Source organism: Nilaparvata lugens, chromosome 7 (genome assembly GCF_014356525.2).
Source record: "Nilaparvata lugens isolate BPH chromosome 7, ASM1435652v1, whole genome shotgun sequence".
Classification (NCBI taxonomy): Eukaryota; Metazoa; Arthropoda; class Insecta; order Hemiptera; family Delphacidae; genus Nilaparvata; species Nilaparvata lugens.
In genome coordinates, this window is record NC_052510.1 from 52,570,045 (window position 1) to 52,583,767 (window position 13,723).

The 13,723-nt window shown below is 32.6% G+C and overlaps 1 protein-coding gene across 2 annotated transcripts in view; it reads left to right on the plus strand.

The window, feature by feature from the left end:
• Positions 1-12,291, plus strand: part of LOC120352464 (choline transporter-like protein 4) — a 48,732-nt gene extending 36,441 nt beyond the window's left edge. The window contains exon 3 of one of the 2 annotated variants that reach the window (XR_005571854.1): positions 12,071-12,291. Coding sequence is in view for 1 of the 2 variants with exons in the window: in XM_039433109.1 (XP_039289043.1) it covers positions 12,071-12,243 (173 nt within the window). In the remaining variant the exon portion in view is untranslated. The remainder of the gene's footprint in view (positions 1-12,070) is intronic. The other variant, XM_039433109.1, reaches the window with a different exon arrangement.
• Positions 12,292-13,723: the final 1,432 nt, after the last annotated feature.

Here is a 13,723-nt window from a genome sequence, read left to right on the forward strand (position 1 = left end):
GAATAGGAGAAGAATGAGAGGAACAATTAGAAGATGAGAATTGTTGAATAGCAAACAAGAAGGAGACGAGAAAAAGAACAGTAAAAGAAACAATAAAAGCAAGAGCATGCCACCACAAAGAATTTAAAGTAGAGGACGACAAGAAAGATAAGGAAGAGTGAAGACAACGTTGACAGGTTCGTTGAAAATAAGAGAAATCGGGCAACAGAAATGCGTTGGTGAAGAAGAAATACGGTAGTATCAGGAGTTGGGCCAGAAGCCATCCAACTGGCACAGAGCTGTTCTTTTGGCTAGCTTTCCCATTGCATCTCCGAAACCGCGAAGCGTTTTTTCGTCTGCATCGTTGTTAGTACGCCTCGTACAACCATTCTTGTTGTCGAGAGAAGGACCTCACGGTGAAAGCCACCGCACATTCTCGATTCTCTTGAGTTTGCCGAAACGTTTTCAATTGGTTCCAATGCAATCAACAAACATTCGGAATAACCGCAAATTATTGTTGTGAATGGTACGCTTTCAGTTGGTAATGTAGTTTTGTAGACGTTTTCAGTTCGTTATTATTTGGTGAGTGAATTGAAAGAGGGCTGAAATGAAAATTTGACCTGGCGGAAAAAGAAAAGACTTTTTGAAGTATTGAGGATTACCACCTTTTAAATTAACTTTTAGCTCCAATGTTTTATTATGGTACATTATTTGTGTGATTTCAACCTTATTGCTGTTGTGGAAATTACGAAACATGAAAGTATAGTGGCAATATTTTTAGGGCATCAAACTAAATTGGCTTTGTTAATAATAGTATTCATTGAAAAGGAATGAATTGCAGGGGATTTTGCCATGAAATTTAAGTTGTGTTGTCTAATTAATATAAAGAATATTATCAAATTCAATTATAATAATTAAATACCCTCAATTATAATTTATAAATTATGATGAAGGTTGATGATACAAATGATTCACGGCCTTTCCTAATTTTATTGGCGATTCTCTTTCGTTAAAAACAAATTTTCCAAAAGCCTCTTATGAGTGCCGGTACTTATTATTCATTGCTTAATTACAGCAGCATACAACACACTGTGTATAAACTGATTTCACTGCAAATTAATAAAAACAATATAAAACATGTAGTACCCTTTTTATTTGAAACATTTTAAAGATTTCAACGACTAGTTTCGACCTACTTTGGCCATTTTCAAGTTTAAAATTTTAAAGTTTAACTTGAAAATGGCCAAAGTAGGTCGAAAATAGTCGTTGAAATGTGTTAAATAAAAAGCGTACAACATGTTTTATATTGTTTTTACTTTCCTTGCCCTATTACCATAGGTAAGGAAAGTATTGCTTTCCAAAAAAAATTAAGGTACCCAATTTCAAGTTTTCTATACGTTTCAAGGTCCCCTGAGTCCAAAAACATGATTTTTTTTTTGTGTGTGTGTGTGTGTGTGTGTGTGTGTGTGTGTGTGTGTGTGTGTGTGTGTGTGTGTGTGTGTGTGTGTGCGTCTATGAACACGATAACTCCATTCCTAATTAACCGATTGACTTGAAATTTTAAACTTAAGGTCCTTATACCATGAGGATCCGACAATAAGAAATTCAATAAAATTCAATTCAAGATGGCGGAAAAAATGGCGGATAATTACTAAAAAACCATGTTTTTCACGATTTTCTAAAAAACGGCTCTAACGATTATCTTCAAATTCATACCCTGTATAGTTATTTATCAGCTCTATCAACTGGCATGAGTCTTTTTCCTGGGAAAATAATGGGGGGTCCACTCCATCCTTGAGAAATGGACTTTGTATCCTCCTTCTCATGCATGAGGTAGGTAGACCAGTTTATAAAAAGAACACAGTCATAGTCAAGATATTTCATCTGTAGAACAGCGGTTTTGACGACTTTTTAAAAAATCATCGAATTCCACAATTTACACAAAGGAAAAAGTACTCAGAAAACAATTATAATATGCACATATACAGTAGTCTGATCGTAGTTGCAAATATGTTGCCGCCAATCGTCATTATGTTATTCCCCTAAATTATTCTTGTTTGGGAATGAGGCTTGCAGTTCAATGAGCAAGGAAAGTTGTGTGAGTGTACCACACCAGATTTTTATTAATTTGAATAAAGTAGCCCTTACAAGTGAACTGATTATATGATTTTACTGCCTATACAAAGCCTAAGGAGAAATCTTTTGAATGATTGATTCTAAAACCTGAATTTTCTACAGTTAAATCAGGCAGGCTACAGGACGCGGCTCGATTAATTCAATCATCTTATACAAAAAAGTTCTCAAGACCCATGGAAATTGGGGGCATGACTTTGAGGTTTGAATCATTTAGTTTCGGCGAGTTATTAATCTTCCGATCAGTTTTTGTTTCGTAAGTTTTGTGTTGACGAATTGAAAAACTGAATAAAAGTTCGTTACTTTTACAGACTGGCACTAATTAACTAACCTAGATACTGTACTGGAACAATTAATCATCCGCAATGAATAAAAAATTGGGATTTTTGCTATCAATCTTGATCATGAATCACCATCACTTTCCAAAGAAATCAGTTTCATTCACTTCCTACACTTTGATTGAGTCCAGTAATGAGAGAATTCTGAATTATTGATGGGACCTTACAGGCTAAACTCCGTTCATAATTACTTTTGACTGGAGGAATATACGGCGCAGAGAAATGGAGGGAGATCAGCCAATTACAGTGATGGATAGTCATAGGTAGAAGCGCAGTTGTTAATTTGTCTATTAGAGTCAGTCGACTCAATGCTTTGAGAGAGGAAACTCCGTAAGTTTATCATGAGCGCTTGAATACTCAATGGAAATTAGAGAATGCTTGCTGATTCAGAACGGTACATCGCCGCCGTTCTATCCCTACTGCTGTATGCCTTGTCTGCTGCGCATGTCCCTCCCAAGTCAAAAGTAATTTTGTACGGAGTATAATAAATGGATATTAATCACACAATTCCTGACTAAATTATAAAAAAGTTGTTTCATTAGGAATGGTCGGTCTATTCACCTATTTCTTTACAGAGAAGTATTATAAAAAATAATAAAATAAAAGGTACTTGATAATTTTTATTGTGTTTCAATATATAATCAGTAGCCCTAAAAAGAAAAGTGAATATTGAAGTTTTATGAAATATATAAGTTTCACTCAAATTATTTAAAGACAAGGAAATCAAGTCAATAAATACAATAGAACTCCAAGTATCCAAATTAATGGAGACCGGGACCCATTCGGATAATCGTAGTTTTTTTTTTTTTTTAATGCCATTGAAGAGAAAAATAGCTACGTTTTGATATTGCACTATTTTTTTATTGAATTAAATAAAAGAAACATGATATTTTCATATGTTTTAAATATAAATAAAATGTACTTATGTACAAAGGAAGGGACAATATTGAATGAAAAAGACTAAGAAATTGTCAATATTTCATTCAATATGAATAATTACCACAATATCAACTTCTCAACTACACAAAAAGGAAGGACAATAGTGAGCGAACGCGCAAACACTGGCATCGCAGGGGGAAGAATAATAGCACACTTGGACTTTTTTTGGACAATTTTTTTTCTGAAAGTGATTCGGATAATCGGCGATTGGGATAGTCGGAGTTCGGATAATTGGAGTTCTACTATAAATCAATAATTTCCCTACAATAGTTTATCATTTCTTGATCACAAATTAAGTGTTTTCCTTCATGTCTACATTTGTTTCTTGTAAGAGAATAACTAATTCTGTCTACAAAGTTTATTTTTATTATTCATTCACGTCTAGACAGTTATTTCTATCTATAGTTCAGTGTTAGAAGTATTGAGACTGCTGCATTACAGAGGTTTCGCCAACACAAATCGATTTCTTTCCTTTCCCTTCCGCTTTTCTGTCATTCTTTCTCATTTCAATATATCGTCTTTCTATCTCACTATCTCTCTCTTGCATTTATTGCTTCAAAGCACCTCTTCCGTTCAACTTTCAAGGACTGGCGGAACTATGTTCCTTGTCAAGAACCAAGTTGAATTGCACTAACTTAGCATACACATTCTGGAATAGTTTCAAGAAATCTGGCTGGCTGAAATTTCTATTCAAAATTCTATGCACGACAGAATAATTACTATAGTGAGGTCCACTTTATAATAGCAGTGGAGAAGGATAGGAGAATAATGTTGCCGATCCCTCTGTCTTGTCAATGTCTTCCATAGACGGTAGCTGATACAGCTGGTACATTATTAAATGTTCATTCTCGTTTAAAATAATCAATATTATATTTTATCAAACAATAAATGATATTTTTTAATAATTTTATAATGAATTTTCATAATTAAAATGGAATATTTTGTTAATTGACCGAACGAAGTGAGGTCTAAGATTCAAGTCGACGGTTTGGCATTTCTCTTAATGTTTATATGTTTATATTCATATGTTGCGCATTTACGGCGAAACGCGGTAATAGATTTTCATGAAATTTGACAGGTATGTTCCTTTTTAAATTGCGCGTCGACGTATATACAAGGTTTTTGGAAATTTTGCATTTCAAGGATAATATAAAAGGAAACGGAGTTTCCTTCGATCACCAATATTACCGTAAAAATCAGACTATAGAATTATTCATCATAAATCAGCTGTCTAGTGGACTATAATACTACCCGTTCAAAAACATCGAACATCTTGAAAACGTATCTTTCCATCAACGTTAGTAGACATGGCCTAACTTTGTCTAACTTTCTACTAACTTTGTCTTTCCATAAGCTGAGGCACAACCTACTATAGATACAGTAAGCCATGGCTGAGGCCATGATTCTAGTTTAGAGTTTGGAGTTATTGATAGAATACATTTTAGTTTTTAATCTGATGATTAAAATTTCAACAAATAACCATGAAAAGTGAGAAATGAAGTTTTAGGAAATCAGCATTATGGTAGTTTATTTCGTTAATTTCAACACACCGATTTTTCGCCAACACGACAACACAGAATGTTCTCTGATGGGTTGATTGGATTGGCGTATCGACGGCAGCCAGACCTGATAACAGCGCTCACACTCACATCCCGGTACGACACGTCACGGTATGATAGGACAGAAAGCTCTATGTTTATTTAGGATTTTCTCTAGACATTTTAAATTGATAAATTATTTATTAATTTTTGAGAAAACATAACAACAGGTCAATGCAGCTTACTGAGCGCGAGGTCTACATTTCACAGAACTACTAGTATAGTATTTTATCAAGCAAGAACTGATATTTTTTAATAATTCTATAATAAATTTTCATAATTAAAATAAAATATTTTGTTAATTAATTATTAATATTCTACATTGCTAAATGACGATCTGGCAACAGTTCAACATCCATAGAAGCAAGATAGAAGGGAATTATATCCGCCAATATTATCACGCCCGAATCTTGATCATCGGCTGTACTAAGTAGTTCCTTGTCAAAAACTAAGATGAGTTGCATTTTGCACTAATATAAGCATTTTGGCTAGAAATTCTTGAATAGTTTCAAGAGAATTTGGCTGGCTTTGGAAATTTCTATTCAAAATCTTCTCATGACAGAAATTACTAGTGATAGGCTGGAAGCACACTCATAAATTTATTATTATAAAAGTGATTGATATCCCTCCGCCGATATAGCACGCACGCATCTTTGATCATCGGATGGACGTTCATGATTCATATAGCCGACGCCGAACCTGATTACACGTGTCTTAAAAATAATAAAAAATAAATTTCAGACTTGAAAAAATATTTTCCACGTTCAGAAAAACAGCATTAATTTGAATAGATTCTTTAGTCAATTCATGGTAATTCTTTTCTTCATAAAAAAATACAATAGAACAACAATTTAATTCGAACTTCCTGCTGGCCGGAAGTAGGGTTATTTTAGTCTGTCTGTTATTTTGGTCCCGGTCTAGAACCGGGAAAATTCTGGTTAGCTCTATTTTCCATTTTTCGCGTGGAAAATCGGTAGCAAGCTTGTAGTTCTCACCTTTTTAACACTTTTCTGTCTTCTTTGTCACGGAATTCGCTCTTCTCTTGGAATTTATTTTTATTACTCACTTCCGGAGCTTCAAACAAAAAAATGGAAGGTAGGTTAGGTCATGTTTGTCAAAACTTCAACAATGCTTTCACATCAATTTTTGCCAGCATTTCTGATGCTATTAACTTTTCTACTCGATGCCTCTAGACTAATAAATCATTAGTACCGGTACATCGTCTCCTGACATTAAGACAATAGAATGGAGTCATTAAGTTGTTTTTGAATAGACAAGGTCGTTAAGACGATGATAGACTACGTTTATAAGACTGATAGGAGGTAGTACGGTACACTTGACTTGATATCTAAAGATCAAACTTTTTCAAAGATTCTTAGGCTGAAAAACACTATATTTATTTATAATATTATAAAGGAGGGTATTGGCTTATACATTTTTGGAGTAGGAAATGCACGATTGATGCACTATAACTTATTAACTAAAATAAACTGATAAACTTTTTAATTTTAATTATGTAAAGATTCTAAATTTACTGGACATGATTAGACTTATTTTACTGCTATTTATTAAACTTAATTTAATAATTAAAACAAACTAGTTAAATTAGTGTAGTTTAATTATATTTCGTTTTTTAAATTAAATTTGTGATTCAACGTTCTCGTAGCTTGAAGCACATCCAAACAGAGCTTTCTCACAGTGATTTCGTAGCGTTATTGATAGCACTCAAATAAAAAGTTTGCGGGTTCTTGACCATTCAAATTTTTTTTTCGAAAGATTTTCTAATCTGATGAAGACTATCCACGTAATTTTGACAAAATAAATAATTATTATATTTTTATGTTTCCTGGACATAAGGAGATTGCATATTAAAATACAAAATTTCTTTGACTGTAAAGCACGGGTTACATGCTAGGAATCTAAGAAAACTGATCCATTGTTCAAATAGCCGATTGCTCTTTTCACTGTGGCCTTTTCTGCAGACTTGGTATTTCGATAAACTGTTGCATCACTAATGAAATTTGTAACTATAGTGAGGTTCACGTTATAATGGCAGTTTTTTATTAACATTGGTGCTGCTATCATTGTTTATCAAGTGTTTATCGTTGCTCCGCAACGTTTTCAAATCGTTTTTCAGCAATGTAGAAATATAACTATTCAACAAGATATTTTATCTCAGTTATGAAAATCTATTATTTAATTATTGAAAAATATATTTTCTTGACGAAAAAATGCAATTGATTATTTTAAACAAAAATTAACAGTTGACAGATAAACCGTTAATAGTTTTATTCTACAGTAGGCATTAGCAAGGCGGAGAATCGGCAACGCTGTTCTCCTATCTTTCTCCACTGCCATTATAGCTTGGACCTCACTATAGTTGTATCACTTGCCGATGTAGACGATAGTTTAACTATTCTAGACTAGTTAACTAGATTTAACTATTGATAGACTAGTATACGATACATAGTTTAATCGGTTAATATAAATTTGCTAATAGTCCATCATTTTGGAAGGGTATAAGAACAGAAAGGTCGCGTACTTCGTGGTTGAGAGGGGAATGTTGGAATAGTGGAATGAGTGAACAAGGGAATAGGGGAATAGTTGGACAGGGAAGAAGGGGAAATAGGGACCGATTGATGAGGGGAATGGGGAGTAGAATGTGACATCATGCAGTCACCCTCTCATGCTATGACTACTACTTATATAATACTGCAGTTATATCAGTTCTATAGCTACACAGTGATAGTGTTGGAGCTAATGTCGCTTGAAACAGCTCCTGTCCCGGATAGTATCAATAAAGACGAGATCGTAATAACAATCACTGAAGATTTATAGGTAGCCTGAACTATTACGTACTGTGTAGCACACTATATTAACTATTCAGAAACGAAATTGAATGATACAGTTTGATAATACAATAATTTCATCATAACAACAAAGGTGTAGATATATACGGGCTAAATATATCTCATAAAAATAGACATGGATTCACAAAACTACAATCTAGTTTTAAAAAGACTAAGGCCCGGTTGCACAACAGCCGGTTAAATTTTAATCGTGATTAATTCCACGAGAACCAATCAGAGAAGGCGTTTTTGAAAATACGGCTTCTCTGATTGGTTCTTGTGGGATTAATCAAGGTTAAAATTTAACCGGCTGTTGTGCAACCGGCACTTTGATTTATTATTAAAAATTCATTTTAATTTTTACAATAATTACCATAACTTAACATTTTTCAGTTAATCGAATGAGTGAACTTTAGAGACTGATGCAAGTAACAACTTGTAATCAGACTTTGAGTAAAAAAATGTATCTTCTAGAAGAACTGTTGTCTCACATTTTTGTCTTCAACCACCTCTTTTGATTGAGCTATCTCTCAAGCGGTTTCGTTTCCGTTTTCTCAGGTGACACAAATTATATAATAATAATATAATATTATATATATATATATATATATATATATATATATATATATATATTAATATATTATTTTTATAAATTATATGCCAATAATTTATTTGAGTAAAAATTCATGACGTTTTCGACAATTCTTAATATCTTCAAATGAGCGTATGATATTTCAAAAGCTCATTTTAAAAACATTATTTGATACAAATGAACGAGAGAAAATTGTTCTCTATAATTCAAGACCAAATAGTTTTTGGCATCAAGGGTTAAGAAGGATTGAAGACAGAAATAGGCCAACTTCTTGGTTCAGGGAAAGAGTTTGAAGTTCCCAAAAAAATGAATTTCTTATTATTAATAAAGGAAAATCCAAATAATTATTAATTCATTAGCATTTGAATAAATGCAATATCTCAGTAATTTCCATCTGTAAAATGAATTTTCATGTTTTGACGGAATTTAACATGCGATACGAGGCAGGTACATGAAATGAGTTTACTGAGAGTCTCATGAAGAAAGGATTTTTATAGGGTCTTTTGCAGAGTTGATAGTCTCCTATTGAGGCATTCATTTCGTCAATTAAAATTTGGTCGGTCAGTCTCAAAACACGGATACCATGATATTCTTTAAGAAACTTGTGGCTTCCAATGGTATAGAGGGTGAAGAGGTGTGACACAACTCTGGGACTGCCTTATTGCTTCGTATGCATTATTGGTATAAATAATAAAAAAATCAGTTTCATGTGATGAGCCTAGAATGTGCGGGAAATTTTTAGGGTAGAAGGTATTTTACGCCTTTCAAGTGATAAGCTTTTTGTGCGCATTATTGTTTTCACTTCAGGAAAAGCTTAAAAATGTATTTATCATCCGGTCTCCCAGAATAATGTTTTTATTTATAGCAAGCAGGTAACCAGTGCTCCGCAACCCGCAAGGGTCTAATTAAAAACTTGAAAAACTGAAAACATGACGTTATGAAATCTTGAAGGATTTAATATAGGCCTATAACCATCCTTGGTGACTTATGAATCTATATGCAAAATTTCAAGTTAATCAGTTGAGTAGTTCAGACCTGATGATGCATCATTTGTGAATTTCCTAATCAAATCAAATTCTTTATTGTTGCAAAACATTACAATAACGTTAAAAACAAACGTCATATAAGTTATAAGAAAGTCAGTTATACAAAAGTCCAGAATTATACAAAAGAAATAAAGACCGTCAAATTCCTAATAGCATAGCTAGTCAAAACAATCTTAAAATATAAGATAACATTCAAGAAAATATCCCGTACGTGTGTAAGCCAATTCTTTCCTTATTATATTATAGATGTATATTTACACTGATACAAATAAATTTGAGAGGTAGCCTACTACCTACAAAACCAAACTCCATAATCCACTTGCTAGTGTAATACAGGTGTGGTCACGACCTTCATAGTTTCTTGACCTTCAAAACTAGATTTGCAACTTGGAGGCTGCTGAGCTTAATCCATGTTAGGGAGATTATGTAATATTGATAACGTTACTGGTACTCCTGTAATACTTTAGTTTCAAGTATTTCTATCCAATTGATTCTTCCTAATTCATTGATTTTTTTCATATTTTCTCACCGTGTGCCATCAAAATGATTATAATAATAATAATAATATCGAGTGACCTGGCTGGCTCAGGTCTGGTGTCAGAGTTTTCAGGTCGCAACTGATCAATTTCAGGGCCTCTGACATGACCTAACGACTGCTTTTTAGGCAGCCGGGACCGACGGCTTAACGTGTCCATCCGAAACACGGGAGTGGCTCGAGATAAATATCTTGCCCGGGCCGGGATTTGAACCCGGGCCTCTGAATCATAAAGCCAGCATCTGATCCACTCGACTACGGCCACTCCTATCAAAATGATTACTTTACCAGGATTTTAGTTTTTCCTTGATGTCTGCTTTGTTTTAAATTCAACTATCATCTATACTTCCGTCTGATTGTTGGCTGTTGTTATTGTTGGGTTGCGAACAGAGCTACTCGCGCTTTCACTACAATATCGCTTACTTGATTTCGATTACTAATTGATTTCAATTCTCACTGGATCTTGCTGTAGCTAGACTGAATCATTTTTTTTGTGTATGAAACTCGCCCAAATCAGTATTTGTCCTTCTTCCGTATAGTCACAGACCTGTTCAAACTTCTCAGCTATAAACAAGTTTTGGTGACTCACTTTCGCTTTGATATTCAAAATAGTTTCACAGTTGAATGAATTTGGAGTTCTGTAGGCTATAATATGATGAAAGCCATAAACTCTCATGTCTCATCAGTGATATGGTACCTAGTCTAGGCTGTAACGTAGGCCTACCGTACTCAAGAAATTGCGGGTCTACAGCAGTACAATGTTTTCTCTAGGTATTTCCTGTATTCAATTTAACTTATTATCCTGTATTCCAAGTAGGCCTACTTTATCTATATTTTATTTCTACATTGTTTTCAACTTTCAAATCTCACAATATTGTAACATACATTAATGAAGAAAAACACTTCACTTATATGGGTTACTTTTGTATAAATTAATAAAATCAATATAAAAACTTGTAGTACCCTTTATTATTAACAACTTCGAAATATTTTAACGACTATTTTTGACCATAGGTCATTTTCAAGTTAAAATGACAGTTTTCAATAATAAAGGGTACGGTACTACAAGTTTTTATAATATTGTTTTTATAAATGAAGAACTCTAATATAATCTAATCAGAGGGATTTGAGAGCCTTAAGGCTGTGCAAAGGCTAAAATTAAACTTTCTACTGGTGATATTTTTCAAAGTTTTTCGATTTGTAGACTATCAAGCTATCAAAATTGAAAAGTTTTCTCAAGAAAACATTTCTTTCTCGATCATTACTTTTTAAGATATGAGCGCCTAAAGTTTAAATTTTTGTGCCAGAACATTTCAAGTTCGGTGAAAGATAAACCATGAGATTTTAAGGATAGATTCTTCATGGTATTGTTGATCTAATAAAACAAAAATTTTCTGAAAATGTCATTTTCTGAGAAAGTTATTAAATTTGCTAAAAATGACCAAAAATAACTTTTGGTTGAGTTATTTTCGGTCATTTTTGCAACCATGAGATTTTAAGGCTAGATTCTTAATGGTATTGTTGATCTAATAGAAGAAAAATTTTCTGAAAATTTCATTTTCTGAGAAAGTTATTAAATTTTCTAAAAATGACCAAAAATTACTTTTGGTTGAGTTATTTTCGCTCATTTTTGCTAAACTGAATAACTTTCTCAAAAATTGATGTTTCAGAAAATTTTTGTTTTATTAGAACAACAATACCATGAAGAATCTATCCTTAAAATGTCATGCTTTCATCTTTCACCGAACTTGAAATGTTCTGGCACAAAAATTTAAACTTTAGGCGCTCATATCTCAAAAAGTAGCCTAATCATCGAAAAAAAAATGTTTTCCTGAGAAAACTTTTAAATTTTTATAGCTTTATAGTTTACAAATCGAAAAACTTTGAAAAATATCACCAGTAGAAAGTTTATTTTTAGCCTTTGCACAGCCTTAAGTGTAAGAGAGGACCGACTGCGCCTCAACTTAGTCCTCCTAGGATTAAAATAAAGGCAGCAATTGTATTCAACTCAGTCATGAATGACTTATCAAATTAATATTCAAAATCTGATTTTGATTGCAGAACACTCGTTGCATCATGACCCAGACTTTAAAGGTCCCAGGAGAAATAGATCTTGCACTGATATCATCTGTCTTCTGTTCTTCATTATTGCCATGGTTGCCTGGGTAATCGTAGGAAGATATGGTGAGATTTTCAATTTTCATTATTGCACCCTAAAAGTAAACGCTAATTAATGATGTATGCACAATTCCCGTCTGTTCCTGTAAATGTTGAAGTATAAGGTTATTATTATTAATTAATTTATTGATTCAGTGATACACAAAACACAATTCATTAAAATGATTGTGGAAGAACCAACAGGCACAGCCAAAAACGGTTCCTTCCCCGAATAATTCATACAATAAGTCAAAAAACAGGTTTTGTTTCATTCACTTTTGAAAATGTACATTATACATTATGGTGTAAAAAGCTTTGAAAATACTAATAAGACAAATTAATGTATAAGAAAAGCTTGGAATCTCTACAGTAGCCTTCTAATTTAAAAAATATGTGATTAAAGGTGTTGTTAGAATTGTGGAGTTGTAATAGTTGGAACATTAAATAAAAACACACATATGTTGTAAATTACATATGTTTATTTCGTACAGGACCATGGTTCCGTGATCACACACGTCACACTTTCAAGATGGAACAATTTTCAATTTGAACATTGGAAGTGGCAAATATTATTTGCAATAAACAGAATAGGTATACGATACAAAACTGTTCCACTACATCTCATATTTTATTGAATCTACTCGAGGTAAATCGGTAAATCAGTACAGTAAAAGTAATTACCTTGGATAATGCAGTAGTTATTTGCTAAACTACTGTATTCACCATTTTTATTCAACGTTCATTTCTAAATGTGGGGATAAATAATACCATTTTCTCATTTTCAATATAGGTAAAGAGTGATTAAAGTTTCTATTGATCAATAGAAGTTCATGATAACGTAGGTAATAAAGTTATGAGACGATAAAACTAGAAAGCACTGTAGTGATGTACATCAGAGATTAAATTACGAATCAATATTTTATTGGTGAATTTGAAGCATACCGAAGAGAGTATTGTAACGCAGTAACATCAACTACGGTATATACCCTAATCATACATAACTCATATGTCATTCTTCTAATCTAAAATGAAAATCTAAATGCCTGAATAATAGAATAACTTTAATCTATACGGTAAACATAAGGAATAATATCTTATTCAGTTTGAAATGAATTAGACATTTGTTTACGGTATACAAAAGGAATAATATTATCTTATTTAGTTTGAAATGAATTAGATATTTCAATACAGTGGTTGAGTTATAACGTTTTTACAATAAATGATTTCAATATTCAGCAACAAAATAGATCCAATTCAAAATTATACAGACAAAAGTTTGAGAAGTTGTAGGTCTTTTAACATTTTAAAAATAGCCCAAAAGTAATAGCAAAAGTGATGTATTCCAAATCCTTCATGTCCTCAATAAGGAAAATTCTAATACAGAATCATTTTTTATCATCTGTTATCAGTCATTTTCACTCGCACACTATGACGTGATAAATCAATCCATTTCAAAATTTTAATCCATATTTAAAAAAAAATCAATTAAATATCCTCTTTTTTGTTTTATATACTTCTTTTTCATACACAGTTTTTTCTATACTGTATTCCACACGA